We start from the raw sequence: 20,416 nt of genomic DNA, 5'->3' as shown, positions 1-20,416 counted from the left end.
ACACTACCCAAATAGACAGACACTACCCGAATAGACAGACACTCCCTGAATAGACTGGCAGTCTCTGCCCAAATAAACAGACACTGCCCAAACAGACAGGCACTGCCCGAACAGACAGGCACTACCTGAATAGACAGTCACTACCTGAATAGACAGTCACTACCTGAATAGACAGTTGCTACACGAATAGACAGACACCACCCGAATAGACAGACACCACCCGAATAGACAGATACCACCCGAATAGACAGACACCACCCGAATAGACAGACACTGCCCGAATAGACAGACACTGCCCGAATAGACAGACACTCCCTGAATAGACAGACACCACCCGAATAGACAGACACTGCCCGAATAGACAGACACTCCCTGAATAGACAGACAGTCATTACCCAAATAGACAGTCATTCCCTGAATAGACAGACACTACCCAAATAGACAGACACTCCCTGAATAGACAGGCAGTCTCTATCCAAATAGACAGACACTACCCGAACAGACAGGCACTGCCCGAACAGACAGGCACTACCTGAATAGACAGGCACTACCTGAATAGACAGGCAGTCTCTACCCAAATAGACAGACACTGCCCGAACAGACAGGCACTGCCCGAACAGACAGGCACTGCCCGAACAGACAGGCACTACCTGAATAGACAGTCGCTACCTGAATAGACAGGCACTACCTGAATAGACAGTCACTACCTGAATAGACAGGCACTACCTGAATAGACAGGCACTACCTGAATAGACAGTCACTACCTGAATAGACAGACACTACCTGAATAGACAGGCAGTCACCACCTGAACAGACAGTCACTACCTGAACAGACAGTCACTACCTGAATAGACAGACACTACCTGAATAGACAGGCAGTCAATACCTGAATAGACAGACAATCATTATCTGAATAGACAGAGGGTCAGTGCCCAAATAGACAGACAGTTACTACCTGAATAGACAGACAGTCAGTACCCATATAGACAAACAGCCATTACCCAAATAGACAGACAGACACTACCCGAATAGATAGGCAGTCAATACCCGAATAGACAGACAATCACTACCTGAATAGACAGACACTACCCAAATAGACAGACACTACCCAAATAGACAGACACTACCCGAATAGACAGACACTCCCTGAATAGACTGGCAGTCTCTGCCCAAATAAACAGACACTGCCCAAACAGACAGGCACTGCCCGAACAGACAGGCACTACCTGAATAGACAGTCACTACCTGAATAGACAGTCACTACCTGAATAGACAGTTGCTACACGAATAGACAGACACCACCCGAATAGACAGACACCACCCGAATAGACAGATACCACCCGAATAGACAGACACCACCCGAATAGACAGACACTGCCCGAATAGACAGACACTGCCCGAATAGACAGACACTCCCTGAATAGACAGACACCACCCGAATAGACAGACACTGCCCGAATAGACAGACACTCCCTGAATAGACAGACAGTCATTACCCAAATAGACAGTCATTCCCTGAATAGACAGACACTACCCAAATAGACAGACACTCCCTGAATAGACAGGCAGTCTCTATCCAAATAGACAGACACTACCCGAACAGACAGGCACTGCCCGAACAGACAGGCACTACCTGAATAGACAGGCACTACCTGAATAGACAGGCAGTCTCTACCCAAATAGACAGACACTGCCCGAACAGACAGGCACTGCCCGAACAGACAGGCACTGCCCGAACAGACAGGCACTACCTGAATAGACAGTCGCTACCTGAATAGACAGGCACTACCTGAATAGACAGTCACTACCTGAATAGACAGGCACTACCTGAATAGACAGGCACTACCTGAATAGACAGTCACTACCTGAATAGACAGGCACTACCTGAATAGACAGACCCTACAACAGTGACAACTGCCATATGGGAAAGGTGCATCAAACCCTTATACTTATAAATTGTGAAACTTAGTAGCCCATCAGATATTTTGGCAGCTGTTAGCCAGAATGTAGCACCGATATGTGTGCTTAGACATTCTAGAACTCATATGGAAGACTATCAAAAATCATTTAATGGGCATTGGCACTCGGGTCTTGTGGACTTTTGATGCCAATGAGAGTTTTTCCGTGATCTACCAGCAACAAACCCATATCCTCTTTCTGCACAATTTTCAACAGCTATCAGCTCCTTGCAGTAAAGAAAGGGACACTGATATTGAAGGTTATCACTAATTAAACAGAGGAAAGGATTTTAAATCAAACTTCCAAAATAGCTCATCCAATCCTTTCCGCACATAATCGAACAGATTTGGACATTTTAACAGAGTGGGGCACTTTGCGGTTGTGAATGTTGAACACAAGTCCCCAGCAATGTCCAGGTTAACATTTATCATTAATCCACCATTAGTAAAACAGATTAACTAATCAGTGGGAGTTTGCTGTCTTGCGAAATGGTTGCTGCGTTCCCTACAATGCAACCGTGACTACAATTCAAAAGTGCTTCAATGGCTTGTAGAGGTGGTTTTGGACATCCAGAGGTCATGAAAGGTGCTACATAAATGCAGGTTCGTTCATTCACGCAGGGTCAGGGTTAACAGCAGACATGGCACGAAGACAAAGGGAAGTCTTAAATTCTCCATCAGAGATACAGTATTTCTTTTTTAACACTGCCAACATAGAAACTGGGAAATTCTACATTTTGCCTTGGCTCTAATCTCACGTTTACCTGTAAAGTGCCTCTGGCTAAAGGGACTAACTAGGGAGTTGTAAAGCTCTGCGCTTCTTACTCGTATTTACAGGCCAGAAGCAACTGGCTAGAAAGAAAAGCTAGAGAGCTGGGTGATTTGCAATTGCTTGTTCACGAGGAGACAACCACTAGCCTTGTTAATAATAACACAGACATATGGGCATGTGAATCCGTACCTAATAGACTAAATTAGTCGGACACTCCTGGGGAAATACACACAATTTAGCAACACAAATGACATAAAACCTCCTTATGGTGTCATCTACTCAGTAACTGAGTGGGGATACAAAGGATTGAAATCCCAAACTTACAAGGGGAATATGGAGAATTTAGCAAAACACAAAGGGGCTGGTGAGCATACCAGTCTGACTGGATAAAAAAATAAAAACTAATCATGTCGGACCTCTTTTTACAATAATGCGGCCAGGTACCCAAATATAAGCGATGTTTTCTTTATTATTGTTTAAATAAGAAATGTCCAATTAGATAGAGAACTTGTTTGCCTGATCGACGCAGTTACTTGTGTCTTCGAATGTTGACGCAGGATTACAACCTTTCCCCGCCTGAATCATTACCACAGAATTAGGAAATAAAATACTGTGGAAAAGGATTGAGAAAATCAGAGCCTTTTTCCAGAAATATTTACTAAAGATGGGGCAGCAAGACTAAGGCCTTTTGCAGGAGGTAGGGCTGCCAGGTCTCCTGGGGCAGAACTTTATGCTCGGCGTGCGGGTGCGTGCCCGAGACGCCTGGGCGTAAAATGACGCGCGATGACGTCAGGCGTGCGTCCCGATGTCATCGCGCACTCACGCAATATTTCGTTCGGTGGGCACGCGCGCCAGAGCCGGCTTGGCGCCCGCTGATAATTAAAAGGCCTATTGAGGCCATGAACAAGCTAATTAAATTCAAATTTAGGCTGCCCGGTTGGCGGGCAGGCAAAAAGGCCAAGCGGCCTTGACATTTTTTAGGAAACCTCATCCACGAGCGGGATGAGGTTCCCTAAAGCAAATAAACATTAAATAAAAACTTTATTTTGGAATTAAAAACATGTTTTATTAAATATTGACTGTCTCTATTAGTATTTTTAAAAAGCGCTTCAAACTCCATGAGGCAGCTCCGTGCCTCAGGGAGATTGAAGCGCTCTTTCGCACGCACGTGCGCCAACAGCGTGCTAGGCCCACTCTCCCTCCTCCCCCCTGACCGCACAGATAGCGCTGAGCGCTGCCGCTCGCAATCCATGGAGGGCGGGCCTTAATTGGCCCGCCTGTGTGAAATCACGTTGCGGAGCCAATCACGGGCGGCGGTTGGCTTCCTGATCACCCACTCCCGCCGAGGGAAAATTCCTGGCCCTGGCGTCTCCAGGAATGAAAGATTCATCTCCTGGGTACGGCTGTGAACAAAACCAAGATTAAAAAATCATACGGGTACGAGGGAGAAAAAAAAGTGTTTTGATTTTCTTTTCGCACGCTCACTTATAACTTGGAAAACATCAGGGACTGATTGGGTGGAGAGGGGGGAAAGCTGTGTGTCTGGGGTGGCGAGGGGGAGGGAACGGAGTCCGGCGGTCAGGTGATGAAATCTCCTGGGATGCGTCCACCCAGAATTGACAAGTGTGCTGAGACGATGAGGAGGCTGCGACAAGTCTCGCTCCCTGCCGTGTAGGAAATCGAGGCCTGTACCACTGCCTCCCCCAGGCATACTCCCATTTTCCACATAGTGGCCTTGGGAAGCAGCATCCCGTGGGGAAAACGGGAGGAAAACCTTCCTGGGCCCTGGGACTATTCCTGCCGTCATTATTTGCACATGCTTGGGAAAGGGGGGTGGGGTGGGGGGCTGGTGGACGTGGGTGGGAGGAGGAGTTGGGAGCAGAAAGGTGGAGGGCGAAGGTAATCCTGACAGGAGCACTGGCAGGTGGGAATGCAGGAGGGGAGGAAGGGATATCCCAGTCAGGGGAAACTAACTTTATTCTCCAACTTTGCTTTCATTCTCATTGGAACATAGGAACAGGAGGCCATTCAACCCGTCGATCCTGTTCTGCCATTCAATATGATCATGGCTGATCAATCAATTCAATGCCTTTTACCACAGTATTCCCATAACCCTTTATGTTATTGTTAATCAGAAATCTATCAATCTCTACCTTAAACATACTCAATGACTGAGCTTCCACATCCCTCTGGAGTAGAGAATTCCAAAGATTCACAACCCTCTGAGTAAAGAAATTTCTCCTTATCTTGGTCCTAAGTGGCTTCCCCCTTATTTTGAAATTGTGTCCCCTGGTTCTAGACTCCCCAACCAGGGGAAACATCTTACCTGCATCTACCCTGTCTATTCCTTTAAGTATTTTGTAGGTTTCAATGAGATCACCTCTCATTCTTCGAAACTCTAGAGAATACAGGTCCAGTTTCCCCATTCTCTCTTCGTAAGACAGTCCCACCATCCCTGGAACAAGTCTGGTGAACCTCCGTTGCACTCCCTCTACGGCAATAATATCCTTTCTAAGGTAAGGGGACCAAAACTGCACACAGCACTCCAGGTGTGGTCTATCCAAGATTCTATACAATTGAAGCAAGACTTCACTACTCCTGTACTCAAATCCTTTTGCGATAAATGCTAACATTCCATTAGTCTTCCAAATTGCCTGCTGCACCTGCATAAGCAGTGGCTTATGGACAAGGACACCCAAGTCCCTTTATACATCTACACTTTCTAATCTCATACCATCTAGGAAATACTCTGCACATCTGTTCCTTCTACCAAAGTAGATAACCTCACATTTTTCTACATTATATTCCATCTGCCATGTTCTTGACCACTCACTAAGTCTGTCCAAATCCTCCAGTAGCCGCTTTACATCTTCCTCACAACACACATTCCCACCTAGCTTTGTATCACCCGCGAACTTGGAAATATTACATTTGGTCTCCACATCTAAATCATTGATATATATTGTGAACAGCTGCGGCCCAAGTACTGATCTTTGCAATACCCCACTAGTCTCAGCCTGTCAATATGAGAATAACCTGTTTATTCCTACTCTCTGTTTTCTGCCTGTTAGACAATCCTTAATCCATGCCGATATATCGCCTCCTATCCCATGTGCTTTTATTTTGCTAATCAACCTCCTGTGAGGAGGTTATCAAAAGTCTTCTGAAAATCCAAGTATACGACGTCCATCGACTCTCCTTTAACAATTTTGTCAGTAACATCCTCAAAAAAACCCCAACAAGTTCATCAAACATGATTTCCCATTCGCAAATCCATGCTGACTATGCCCAATCTGATCATGATTATCCATTTACCATATCCTTCATAATAGATTCTAGCATTTTCCCTACTACTGATGTAAGGCTAACAGGTCTCCTTGTTTTCTCTCTCCCTCCCTTCTTAAATAGTGGAGTGACATTTGCTGCCTTCCAATCTTCAGGAACCATTCCAGAATCTATAGAATTTTGGAAAATGATCACCAATGCATCCACTATCTCTATAGCAACCTCTTTCAACACTCTGGGATACAGAATATCAGGTCCCGGGGACTTATCAACTTCCAGTCCCATTAATTTCTCCCATACAACCTTCTTACTTAAGCTAATTTCCTTCAACTCCTCACTCTCCCTAGTCCCTTGGATCTCTAAATCTGGGAGATTTCCTGTGTCTTCCTCAGTGAAAACAAGCACAAAGTAATCATTTAGCTTCTCTGCCATTTCTCTATTCCCCATTATGAATTCTCCTGACTCTGCCTGTAATGGACCCACACTTGTCTTAGCCAAACGTTTCCTTTTTACAAACCTAGAGAAGCTTTTACAGTCCGCTTTTATGTTTGTTGCTAGATTGCATTAATATTCTTTTCTCTCTTCCTTTACCAGTTTATTGGTCTTCCTTTGCTGTATCCTAAGAACCTCCCAATCCTCAGCTTTACTACTACTTCTGGGAACTTTATAAGCCTTTTCTTTTAATCTTGTACAATCCTTAACTTGCTTTGTCAGCCACGGTTGACTGACTTGTTTTGGGTTATTGCACCTTGAAGGGATGTATAGGTGCTGTAAGCTATGTACTGGTTCTTTGAAGACTATCCATTGCCTATTTACAGTCATACCTTTTAATGTATTTTCACAACCCACCTCAGCCAATTTGTCTCTCCTGCCTTCATAATTTCCTTTATTCAACTTTAACACCCTTGCTTCAGAGTGAACGACCTCACTTTCAAACACAATGGCCAGAATATTTCCCTCATCGGGCGGGCTTGGGGGGAGAGGGGGGGCTCGGGGGGAGAGGGCGGGCTCGGGGGGAGAGGTGGGAGAGGGCGGGCTCGGTGGGAGAGGGGGGGAGAGGGGGGAGAGGGCGGGCTCGGTGGGAGATGGGGGGCTCGGGGGGAGAGGGCGGGCTCGGGGGGAGAGGGCGGGCTCGGGGGGAGAGGGCGGGCTCGGGGGGGAGAGGGCGGGCTCGGGGGGGAGAGGGGGGGCTCGGTGGGAGAGGGCGGGCTCGGGGGGAGAAGGGGGGCTCTGGGGGAGAAGGGGGGCTCGGGGGGAGAAGGGGGGCTCGGGGGGAGAGGGCGGGCTCGGGGGGAGAGGGGGGGCTCGGGGGGAGGGCGCGGGCTCTGGGGGAGAGGGCGGGCTCAGGGGGAGAGGGCGGGCTCGGTGGGAGGGGGCAGCTCGGGGGGAGAGGGCGGGAGAGGGGGGGCTCGGGGGGAGAGGGGTGGCTCGGGGGGAGCAGTTGGCGGGGGAGGGAGGGGAGCGGGTGGGGGCGGGGGGGTCGGAAAGCCGATTGCCGCCCACGATCAGCTCCACGCCACCATTTTAACGCAGGCGGGCCAATTAAGGCCTGCCCGGTGTAAGGCGTGACAGTGGCAACAGGGTGAAGGGGCGGGCAGGGGTGAGAGCTCAATGTCCGCCAGGTCCAATGGCGACTGGGCAGCCAGGCAAAGGCTGCCAGGGAAGCAGACGCACCTCGTCATGGAGCTCATTACTGGTGGACACGACAGGCGGGAGGGCAGGTCAGAGGGGCAGTTGGCCCCACGTTTCACTGCTGAGTGTCTCGCTGCCCTCCTGGAGGAGGTGGCAGCACCGAGAGAGACCCTCGTCCCCAGGGACAGGAGGTGGAGCCACCCCCCCTCACCAAAAATGCCCGGGAGGAGGTGGCATCCAGGGTCAGCAGCCACGATGTGGTGAGGTGCACATGGTTACAGTGCCGGAAGCACTTCAACGATCTCCTGCGATCGGGAAGGGTGAGTACCGTGTTGGCATGGGTCACCTAGCACAGCAGTTAGAAGCAACAACCCATCCCCACCCCCGCCACCCCTTGGACATCAGAGGTCTTAGAGTGCGAGTGGCAAATGTCAATGAGGCAGCATTTGGGCGACGGGGTGAGCCCTGGCTGCTTGGACTGAGTGCCTTGCGGCTCCAGGGTCACGAATCGGCTGAGCCCTGCGAGGTGTTCCTCGGGTGGGGTTGGCCAGGCTGCAATGGCGCTGCAGGTACAGGGTGGACTAATCAATGCTCCTCTATCCTTTCAGGAGAAAACATCCCATAACAATGCCGAGAGGTTGCGGACTGGTGGAGGGCCACCCCACCTTCTAATCCTAACTCAATATGGGCAGGAGGCCCTGGAGCTGGGGAGGCACCATGGGCCTAGGTCAACTGGCTGCGGTGAGGTTGGGGTGCCACAGGGAGGTAAGAGTGCAGCGCACTGAGGTCAGAGTGTCTGTAATAGCAACCATTCCACTGTAGTCTCTATATTGATGTGAACCTCAAACATGGGATCCCCATTGATAATGGAAAGACGAGGGCACCATGAACCGGGTGCCAGGCAGGCACAGTAACAGTGTAACGACTTCAACTACTGACATGTCTTTGTTCATCCTTTCAGGCTCACCAGCAGCCCATCGGGGTGAGGAGCCTGAAGGCCCACCACTGACCCCAGCGGACAGCAACCGTCAAAACGCATCTGCATCACCCCCTCTCAGCCAAGCAGGCACCAGCGCAGATGTCAGCACCATGGTGGGCATTACATCAGCGGCTAGTGTCTCGATGCACATCAGTGAGGGCACTTCACACTCACTGGAGGTGCAGGCGGAGGCAGAGAGTGCCCAGGGCGCTGGCTGTCAGAGGACTGCTGGAGACCAGGAACATGCTCAGTCGGTGGCTGATGATGAGCCTCTGGAGTCGTCCCTGAGGTAGCAGATGCTGGAAGTCCAGCAGGGTGTGCGGGAGCACCTGGCAGAGATACATGAGGGTATGCGTGCCATGGTCTCCACTGTGGAGGAGTCTTTGCGAAGCATGAGCAATGCAATGATCCTCATGGCCGAGCGCACTGCCTCCTCTATGGAGAGAGTGGTGACTCTCATGGAGAGGCTGCTCCAGGAACAGAATCAGGGGTTCCTGGGGATGCGCTCGGACCTGCAAACCCCCTCACACAGGCACTGAGCTCAGCTGGTCAGTGTCAGTGTGGGAGATGGATTGGGCACCCAATATCCCAGCTAGGTGCTTGACAGTTAATGGTGAGCAGGGAGGTCCAATGCAACCTCACGTTGGCGCACGATCTGCCTGTCGTCTCTGCGGGCTCCTCTCAGGGCGCTCCGGATGACGGCAGCAGCTCTTCCGCCCCTCTGCCAGTGACCTTGGCATCTGATGAGGCTGCGGCGCCTGGGGAGATGCCAGCTGTGGAACTGGCAGCTCCCTCCCAGGCAGGGCCAGCACAGGCTCCACGGGCCAGAGGACGACCACCAAGGTCATCGAGGCCAACAGGACAGCAGAGTGAGCAGGCTGTCTCCAATACCGGTGCCAGCGAGGGGGGAGCACCTGGACATAGCGCTGTAAACAAAAACTTAAAGCACCTTAAGCACAACACGGGCTTATCACTGATGATATTTTTCTTCCCCCAGCTTTACGTTAAATATTATTTGGTGTGATGGATGACACCTTTCAATTTAATTTGTATTGTGTATGCCAGGCACCACAGTATTAAATGTGTTTGTGCTCAACAAGCCTCTGGGTGCTTCATTAGTTCTGCAGGTGCAGGGTAGCCCATGATGTTATGAGTGACTTGTTTGTCATTGAACTTTATTGAAATGGCACATAGTGCATGTTGTTCACCAAGCAAATGTTCCTGTCAGGTATCGAGTATGGAGCCTGCAGCTCTGGCATGTGGTGGTGATTCTTATTTGGTAGGCTAGCTGAAGGAGCGTTGGATCAAAGCATCCTGGGTGTCCCTGCCTCCCTGGAGGTTGCCCAGGTCAGCGTCTATCCCCTCAGCGGTCTCCTGAGCGTGCTCATCCTCGGACTCACTACTGGACTCATCATCTATTGTCAGAGCAGCTGCATCAACATCTTCTTCCTCCACTGCGTCCCCCCTTTCCAGTGCCAGATTGTGGAGAGCGCACCATGCAACCACTATCAGTGACACCTGCTCTGGGGGGTATTGTAGTGCTCCCCCTGAACAGTCCAGGCATCGGAAGCGCATCTTGAGAAGACCTATGGCTCTCTCTACCACAGCCCTTGTGGAGGTGTGGCTCCTATTGTACCGCTGCTCGGCCTCTATTCTTGGATGGCAGAGAGGCGTCCTGAGCCACCTTCTGAGGGGATAGCCCTTATCACCCAGCAGCCATCCATCCAGCCGGGCCGAAGCACTGAAGAGCCCCGGCACCTGGGGTGTCTGAGTGTTTAAGCGTCATGGGAGCTGCCTGGGTACCTTGCACAGACTTGTAGAATCAGCATCCTGTGATCACACACTATCTGCACGTTCATGGAGTGGAAGCCCTTCCTGTTGACGAAGGCACCGGGCTCACCTGCTGGCGCCTTGATGGCCACGTGTACAGTCTATTGCACCCTGGACACGGGGGAAGCCAGCAATGGCCGCGAAGCCTCTGGCTCGCTCAGTCTGGCTGGCCTTGTCCATGCGGTAGTGAAAGAAAGTCAATGCACGCCTGAACAGAGCGTCTGTCACCAACTTGACACAACTGTGGACAAAGACTCCACAAAGATCAACCATCGACCCCTGGAAAGAGCCAAAGGCATAGAAGTTGAGGGCAGCTGTGACCTTCAGGGCCACTGGCATGGGGTGCCCACCCATACAGTTGGTGCAGATCTCAGGGCCTATCATCTGACAGATGGAGGTCAGTGTTTCCCTTGAGAGGCAGAGCCTGAGCCTCTTTGGCACTGCACCTCAGACATATTGAGGTAGCTGCATGCCGCCTGTGAACCCTGGCAGCAGGATAGTAGCATCTTCTGCGGCCCTTTCCGCCTTGGACTTCCTGTTGGTCCTGCACCCCTTGTGCCTGTGCCTGTCCTCCCGCAGGTCCCATACCTTAGGCTGAATAGGGAACACCAGGCCTCATTCCCCTTCTGGCCCTCCTTCCTCCTCAGAGGAGTTGCCTCCAGTGGAGACCACAATCCCCATTCCCAGGGTAAGGGAGGGCTGTCTGATACCTGGAAGGCCCCAAGCATTATGACTCCTCCATAGTCCTGAACTGATGTCCCTTATTTCTGTCAAAGCAGCTCTGATGTCCTGTTTACATCAGCAAGCAGCAACAACTTAAAAGCTAAAGTACAAACAACTCGCGTTAGCAAGCCCACTCACCCCTCATATCCTGCCCGTGGATGAGGTTTTTAAAAACGTGGCCTACCCACTTGATGCCCTGAAATTCACACAGACTATGTCAACTCCCAGACAATTGGTGCCTCAAGGGCCTTAACTGGCCCGTTAATTAGTGGCGGTCCACCTCCATTTTCATCGTGCGCCCACCTGGCGAAATACCGCAAGGGTGCGAGATGACGTTGGGACGCACGCCCGACATCATCGCGCGTCACATTACGTTCGTGCGTGTCAGGCGTTTACTGATGGTAAAATTCTACCCAATGTAAAATTCTCTCATATTGTGGTCACTCATCCCTAAATGTTCTTTTACAGCAAGATTATTAATTAGCCCTTTCTCATTACATAACACTAGATCTAAAATAACCTGCCCTCTAGTTGGCTGCTCAACATACGGCTCTCGAAAACCACCCCTAACACACTCCAGAAACTCGTCTTCCACAGCATTGGTGCTCACCTGGTTAACCCAGTCTATATGCAGATTGAAGTCAGCCATGATTACTATATTGTCCATGCTACACGCTTCTCTCATCTCCTGATTAATACCATGCCCCGCATTACCACTACTGCTTGGTGGCCTATAAACAACTCCAACCAATGTCTGCTGCCCTTTGCTGTTTCTTAGCTCCACCCAAACAGATTCCGCACATTGTCCTTCCGATTTGAGATCTTCCCTTACTAATGCACTGATCCCATCCCTTATTATCAGTGCAACTCCACCTTCTTTCCCTTCTTGTCTGTCCTTCCAAAACGTTGAATATCCTTGAATATTCAATTCCCAGTCTTGGTCACCATATAGCCATGTTCCCGTAATGGCAATTATATCATACCCATTTATCTCTATTTGTGCCTTTAGGTCATCTACCTTATTGCCAATGCTGCACACATTCAGGTAGAGTGCCCTTAACTTTGTCTTTTTGACATCATTCTGCATACTCAATGCTCTGTTTTGTTTCTCCTGCCTTCCAGTCTCACTACTACTTCCTGTTACCAACTTTACTTTCTTCCAATTTGGGCCACCCCTCAGGTTCCCCCCCCTGCCCCAACCCGTGTCCGCCCCCCCCCCCAACCCCCGCTCGAGAAGCTAGTTTAAACCCACCCTAACAGCACTAGCGAATCTCCGTGGAGTATATCACTCCCAGTCCTGTTAAGATGTAACCCGTCCAGCTTGTACAGGTCCAACCTGCCCCAGAACTGGTCCCAATGCCGTAGAAATCTGATGCCCTCCCTCCTACACCAGTTCTCCAGCCACGTATTCAATCGATTAATCCTCCTACTCCAATGCTCACTAGCACGTGGCGCTGGGAGTAATCCTGAGATTACTGCCCTCGAGGTCCTGCTTTTTAATTTCCTTCCTAACTCCCTGAAATCTGCTTTCAGGACCTCACCCCGCTTCCTACCTATGCCGTTGGTACCAATGTGGACCACAACTTCTGGCTGATGCCCCCTCCCCACAAAGGATGTCCTGCAGCCCCTCCGTGACATCCTTGACCCTGGCACTTGGGAGGCAACACACCATCCTGGAGTCATGGGGCAGAATTTTCTGCCTGTTGGGCAGGCAGGCCCGGCCCAATCGCCGGAGGGCATGGAGCCGATCGCCATTGGCGAAGCAGGCCGCACCGCCATTTTAAGTGGGCTAAGTGCAGCCTCAGGGAGATCACCTGGACTTTTAAAATAGAAAAAAAAATTCCCTTATATGTCCCCTCATGTGACAATGTCACATGAGTTGGGACATGTTCATAATTTACAGAACAACTTTATTACAATTTTTAAAACCCTACATGAAACCTCATCCCGCCGGTGGATGAGGTTTCATGTTTTTTCTAGTTCCTGCCGGGGCTCCTGGCCGACCCGACAACCTTAAGGTTGGACGGGCAGGTCCTTTAATTGGTTAATTGACCCTGTCATTGGCCTCAAGTGACCATTGACAGGTCGGCGGGCGCACAGCTGATTTTGCTCTGCCCCCACCTCCCTGAAAATTTAAATGGGGCGCGGTGATATCAGGGGTTCCGCCCGACATCATCCAGCATCATTTTACGCGTCGGTGAGCGGGTCCCGCCCCCCAGCTTGCCAACGGCAAAATTCTGCCCGTGGTTACTGCTGCAGAAATGCCTGTCTGATCCCCTGACTATGGAATCCCCTATCACTATTGCCCTTCCATTCTTCTTCCTCCACCCTCTGCAGCTGAGCCACCTGTGGTGCCACAGGCTTGGCTCTGGCTGCACTCCCCTGAGGGACCATCGCCCTCATCAGCATCCAAAATAGAAAACTGACTAGCAAGCAGGATAGACTCAAGGGACTCCTGCACTACCTGCCTAGTTCTCTTAGACTGCCTGGTGGTTACCCATTCCCTCTCTGGCTGTACTCTTCTGACCTGTGGTGTGACCACCTCCCTAAATGTCTATCCACATAGTCCTCAGCCTTAAGGATGCACAACAGTGACTCCAGCCGCCGCTCAAGTTCTGAAACCTGGAGCTCATGCTTGTGCAGCTGGGGACACTTCCTACAGATGTGTTTGTCAGGGACACAAGGTGTATCCACAACTTCACACATACCGCAGGATGTACACTCCACTGGGCCAAACTGACCTGCCACCCCATAACTCTAAAAGCTATTTATTACACTTAAGAGTAAGTAGAATGAGTAGAATAAATTACTAGTAACTTTACTACACTTACGCTAACTTTATCTTACTTTGGTTTACTTTATTACTTTATTTCACTTTGACTTGATTTAACTTTACTTCCCTGTTGCTAGTGTTCCTTACTGAAATCCACTTAGCTACTTCTTTATAAATGAGACCTTTAACTAGTTTTAAGCTATTTAAACACACTCCCTAACTGCTGCCTCTCACCAGCCGGAATCCCGACCAATTTTGAGTGGGATTCCAGAAGAGAACTTTGTCCATGATCTTTAAATAGCCAATGATACAGTTTAAATCTTTCTCTGGAAGAGACAAAAAAACGAAGTGTATCTTTGGATTTTTACAGGAAAATTCAATACATTATTCACTTGTTTAATCATTTTAGCGTCCAATGTAGGATTAAACCTTAACGTCAACTTGATTTAAAATCCCATTTAATTCCTGTTTATAAAAAAAGTTACCTGATAAAAACCCTTTTAAAAGTTAGAAAACCTACAATGGGCAAGAAGGTGGCTTTACCCGCACACATGACACAGTCATCAATCGTAGGTAGCCAGGGGAGACTGAGACATCGACCCAGTGGTAGGTCTGGCAAGCTGCAGGAGTTATCAATTGACAGAGGCATAGCTCAGAGAATGGGGTGGAGGAGACAGAGGTGTCAGAGGTGCACAAAAGCATCAATCATTGGCTGTTCTGGTAGCCATGGGAGACATCGATCATGGGGAAACTGAGGTTGAAACATCAAACAAGCGATAGAGAGTTCTACACTGAAGCAGAAGAGCGAAAGTGTGAAATTCCAGATTGATTTCAATAAAAACTCAGCATTTCCATTTCTTTGATGTTGCGGAGGGGTTCATAAGAGAGTGCAGTACTTAGGGTAATTAATATCAGCAGAGTAAAAGCATTAGGGAAGCCTAGGGGGTCTAAAAAGTCGACAAATCTCCAGGAGCTGATGGCCAACATCCAAGGGTTCTAAACAAGGTAGCTGCAGCGATAATGGGTGCGCTGGCTATGATTTTCCAAAATGGCCTTGATTCTAGAATGGACTGGATGTTAGCAAAAGTAAGATTGCTATGCAAGAAAGGAGAGAGAAAGCAGAGATCTCCAGGCCACGATTTAGCCTGACATCAGTCATCCAGAAAATGCTAGGATCTATCACCATTTAGAAAATTACAGTATAGTCATACAGGGTCAATGTGGTATTACAATAGAGAAACTATGTTTGACAAATCCACTGGAGTTTTTTTTTGAGGTTGTAACTAGTAGGGTAGATAAAGGGGAACCAGTGGATGTAACACACTTGGATTTCCAAAAGGCATTTGATAAGGTGCTAAGCAGAAGGTTGCCTTGTGCAGTTGAGGGTAAGACATTAGTGCAGATGGAGGATTGGTAAATGGACACAGCGACACTCTGGTATGGGGTATGTTGGAGGGGAGGGGGAGGGGGAGGGGGGATAATTGCCAGAGCTGAGAGACTAAGGGGGGGCGCAGTGGAGAGGTGGGCTGTGCCAGAGCTGTGAGAGCAGTGGTGGCGGGGGTATGGAGAGATGGGGCGGGGGTGTGGGAGGGGTGAGGGGTGCTGCCAGAGCTATGGGAGAGCGAAAACAGGAGGAGAGCAGCTACTGCGCATGCACAAAATTTGAAGGCCTAAATTAGGTGAGAAACAGCCTCCCAGATACATGCAGCCCGGGAACCCATGGCTGTGGTCTCAATAATGGGACAATATCATAAAATAAGGGACATTTGGTCACCCAAAATGCACAGGAAGCAGAGAGTAGGGATAAGCTGGACATTTTCAAGTTGGCAGTACAACAAGGATCAATGATTGGGTATCAGTTGTTTATAATCTATATTAATTACAAGGAGTAGTTGTGGAGAATAACATTGATGCATTTAAAAGGAAGCTTGATGGATACAGGAGGGGCAAAGGATCTGTAAGGCCGTATTTAACGGAGGTGACGGGGGTCTTGTTCACTGGCTCTTAAGGAAGGCCTGCTGAGTCAAGTACCAATCAGGCTCTTAACTAGGCAGCAGTGGGCCTTCCCTGGGATAAAGGACCCGGGGATGGAAATCCCATGTGCCGAGAGCTGCTGGCCAATCAGAGGTCGGCAACTCTTCCCTCAGCAGCGCCACGGGGGGGGCAGTGGCTGCTGACGATAATACACCCACCCTGGGCCCAGGATAGCCGAGAAACCCGGACCACAATGGAATGATGGTGAGTTGCCTGCCCGCCATGGACTTAATCAGGACAGCGGTGGGAATGTAGCGGCGTCCCCTACACGCCGCTCTCCTGCCTGATTAAATGCCACCCCCCACCCCCACCACAAAACTTCCCATAAGGGAAGGCATTAAATTCCACCCACAGATAGCATTAGAAGAACTAGAATGGGAAGGGGACACATGTGGAACATAAACCCCTGCACTGAGTAGTTGGGCTGCATGGCCTGTTTCTTGTGCTGTGAATTCCGTGTAATTCTCTGCGACAAGGAACAAGATCAAAATGCTGGTAGGGAGACAGAAAAGGCACAATGGAGGAGGAATGTTAAACAGAAGCCATGAAGTACCAGCTTGATAGGCCAGACAGCTTTTCAGCTCAAAGCAGCGCAAAGCACTTTGACAGATTTCTCCCCTCACATGTGAACCCAACCTTCTGTTAAAGTACAGACTGTCGAAATATCAGCGTATGTTGGTGTATTAGCAAATTATCTGTGCCTACCGGAGGAGTTAAAAAAATACTCTTGACAGACATCAATGCTTGCGTAAAGTTAAACGCAATGTTGTCCTGTAAATATCATCACAAGCTTCTGAGGTTACAGGGAACTCAGTGGCCTATCTTCTCACCTCGTCCAGCTGTTTTCAGTTTTCACTGAATCTTAGCAACTGTCGGCGGGGGTGGGGGGGGTGGGGGGGGGTGGGGTATGCAAATGAGTTCAACACAATGAAATAGCCCCCGCCTCCCACCTTCTGACAAAAAAAGCACTTGACAAGTTACTGAAATATTCTTACCTTAAGAAATAGAAATAGAGAATTGTAAGAGAACCAATGAACATCACAATGTACAGGATGACTGTAATCAGTATGCCAGGGATCCCAGAATGTTGCCTTCTGTAAAACAGCCAGTAAAGCTTGGCTGCATCTGCTATTGGACTATCTGTACTGTAAGCCAGGCGCTGAAAAGCAAGATACGCCAATCAGTGTTTCATAAAACAATTTCTGTGTGCTTTTCAATTCACAGCTAGTCATTGGCACATTAACCATTGTGCAGGGATAGCGGGTAGTATTACAATCCAAATTTCTGCTTAATTATACAGTTAGTTACACACAGAGCTGTCACCAACTTATAGAAATTTGCGGGCAGCATCTGCATTTCTGCACCATTTTTATGCAGATTATGTAACGTTCGACAAAATGTTTCACTGGCTCACGCCACACAACCAATACCTTGCGTTGGCTTAATACACAGTGGGAGGGAGATTGATTTAGGCCCGTCTTGGGTTGCAAAATGATCAGCGCCTACTCTCGACTATGTGGGCAAGGCCTCGAAATGGTGTCATGCCTCATTTGATTGGAGTCAGTGGGGCACTAGCTCGACTCGTGCTGTTGATTTGTAGTTCGCTAAATGGGAGCAGGGAAATTAAGCATCCCTGTTCATTTTTTTCAAAGCAGACTGCACCTGGAAATGGGGAGGTGCACTTTGGCTACAGGTGACAGGAGTTCAAGATTCTGAAAATGGCAGGCGGAGGAGGGGCTGCAAGGGCCTCAGCGGTTTTTCAGACACTTCCCTTGAAGGTGTTTACGGAGGAGGGCAGAAAGAGGAGGGCCAAGGGGAGGAATATTTCTTGGCCAAAGTGCCTCCATGAGCGGGCAGAGGATATCATTCTAGGGTCACAAGCTCTGCAGCAGCAATGGCTCCGTCAAGCTCCAACTGAATGATCACAGCTGTGGAGCCCCTTTAACTCCTTTTTAAATGTGGGTGCGGCCTAAGTGGTCAACGCTTGAAGCCTGATCCCTGCCCACTGACAGGTAAGCTTTTAAAATCATGTGAAGATTAAAAACTCCCCCCTCTCCACTCTGACAGGTCTCTCTCTCTCCCCTCCACCACCTCACTGCAGGTCTCTCCCCTTCAATCCCCTCCACCACAAATATCCCGCACCCCACCACCCCCACCTCACACACCCCTCCCCCACTGCTCTCACAGGTCTCTCCACCCACCCACCCACTCCTCCCCCGTCATACCCCACTCCCACTGAGGGGTCATGGCAATTTTGAAGCCTCTAAATAGGGTCACAGTGGGAAAAGGTTTGGGAAGCACTGCTATAAGGTGAATGCACATCGGAAGTATTGCACTGAGAACCTGACTGCACTGCAGATACAAGCTGGATGACTGTGGTAAAGTGGAGTGCCATGTGGCTTTAAGAGAATGTAGTTAGTTGACCATGTGACTGTATTGGCCAATCGCTACACAGCTCAGGCTTCTTGGGTAACTAAGTCTAGAGCAGGAGGTGATTGAGGAAGCACACATGGGGCAGGGTCTTCTGGTCGGCGAGCGAGGGCGGGGCCCACTTGCCGATGCGTAAAATGACGCGGGATGATGTTGGGCGGAACTCCTGACGTCACCCCGCATCATTTCCATTTTCAGGTCAGCGGGGGCGCGGTCGAATCAGCTGTGCACCCACCGACCTGTCAACGGCCAATTGAGGCCATTGATAAACTAATTAAGGTTGTTAAACGGACCTGCCCATCCAACCTTAAGATTGGCGGGCAGGCCGGGAGCCCTGGCAGGCTTCGGAAAAAGCATGAAATCTCATCCACGAGCGGGATGAGGTTTCATGAGGGTATTTAAATTTTTAAGAAAGGTTTCAATAAAGCTTATGGACATGTCCCAACTCATGTGACAGTGTCACGTGAGGGGACATAGCAGGGAAAATTTTTAAACATGTTTATTAAAAGTTTTAAATCGGCGTTGATCTCCCTGAGGCAACACTTTGCCTCAGGGAGATGAGTGCGCTCTTTCATGCGCATGCGCGAAAAAGCGCACTCTCAGCTGAGGGAATGCCCCCCCTGCTCGCACAGGGAGCATATAGCACTTCCTGGCGGACATCACGCTGGGCGGGCCTTAATTTGCCCACCCACGTAAAATGGCGGCACGCCCCCAATCGGGGGCGGCGATTGGAGGCGCGCCTGCTCCCTCATTTCCCCCCAATGGGGGGAAACTTTTCCCCGTGATGTTAGTGCTCTGCTCTTAGTTCCAATAAACTGCCAGTGTTTGTTCAGTTAATCGGCCTCTCTGCCTGTTTTGCTTCAAGCACCAGCTAACGTGTCAATATCAAGGGCGCAGCGAGCGTTCGCTGGATAAAGCAAACCTGATAACCAAGAACATAAAAATGGCGACGAGGTTAAACCGGAACAATTGACGACAATCAAGAAAGCCGCGGTAAGCCAGCTACATCACTTCACCACTACCTTGAAAGCTGTTTGAAAGCGCAGTCTCCTTAGTCATCGAGTGTGCCGCAGTCATCTTGAACCATTCGACCCCATTTCCTATGACTGGTCTCAGTATGTTGAACGCCTAGCGTTCTTCTTTACCGCTAATGACATTGGGGGGAGGACAAGAAGAGGACGATTTTTTTGTCCACGTGTGGGAGCAAAACGTAAGGGCTGATCCACAGCCTGACATCACCCAACACCCCCGATACGAAGACTTTTGATGCGTTAGCAAACAACGTAAAAAACCACCTGAAACCAAAGCCCTCAGTCACTATGCAGCGTTTTAAATTTAATTCCAGGAATAGACTTCCAGGAGAGGCAATGGCTGTCTATGTTGCTGCTTTAAAGGGATTAACGCACTATGGTGAGTTCAGAACTTCAATTAGTGACATGTTGAGAGACCAATTGACATGCGGAATCGGGGATGATGCTATTCAAAAGCGATTGCTATCTGAAACTAATCTAGACTTCAGTAAGGCATTAGAATTGGCAACAGCCATGGAGAGGCTGTTAGAGACTCGGAGGCAATAAAAGATACACAAAATGGCGCCGTCCATCTTGTAGGGCGGGAAGGGCTGGTAACAAGAGATGTAAAAACGTTGGACTCGGTAGAAAGGCGGGGAATGCCCGCAATGTACAGAAGATCAACAGTGCTACAGTGAAAACCCATGACATCAATGAGAGAAATGCACCCAGGCAGCCTGCAGGCGATCGGCAGTTCAGAAACACCGAATGCTCTTTCTACCACCGCAATGGTCACATAATGTGGCACTGTCGAGATCGGCTGAGACAGCATTTTAAAAACAAAGGAGGAAATTGCGAAATCTGTCTCATTCAAGAACCAGAGGAAGCAGAATCTGACATCTAGCCATTGTACGACCTGAAAGTGGGTAAAACTGAGCCAGTCCAGGTAGTCATTGGAGTCAACGAACAACCTATCATGATGGAGGTCGA

General features: G+C 49.5%; 1 protein-coding gene across 6 annotated transcripts in view; it reads right to left on the bottom strand.

Annotated features, from left to right (window-relative positions):
- The window catches only part of ofcc1 (orofacial cleft 1 candidate 1), a 322,374-nt gene that overhangs the window by 111,176 nt on the left and 190,782 nt on the right, over positions 1-20,416 (bottom strand). For all 6 annotated transcript variants that reach the window (XM_078539931.1, XM_078539933.1, XM_078539934.1 and 3 more), the window contains one exon: positions 16,982-17,145. In XM_078539931.1, the coding sequence (XP_078396057.1) occupies positions 16,982-17,145 (164 nt within the window). The remainder of the gene's footprint in view (positions 1-16,981; positions 17,146-20,416) is intronic.

The sequence above is a fragment of the Cetorhinus maximus genome, chromosome 4 (genome assembly GCF_964194155.1).
Source record: "Cetorhinus maximus chromosome 4, sCetMax3.hap1.1, whole genome shotgun sequence".
Classification (NCBI taxonomy): Eukaryota; Metazoa; Chordata; class Chondrichthyes; order Lamniformes; family Cetorhinidae; genus Cetorhinus; species Cetorhinus maximus.
The sequence above is the reverse complement of the archived record's forward strand: the minus strand, read 5'-3'. Positions and strand labels throughout refer to the sequence as shown.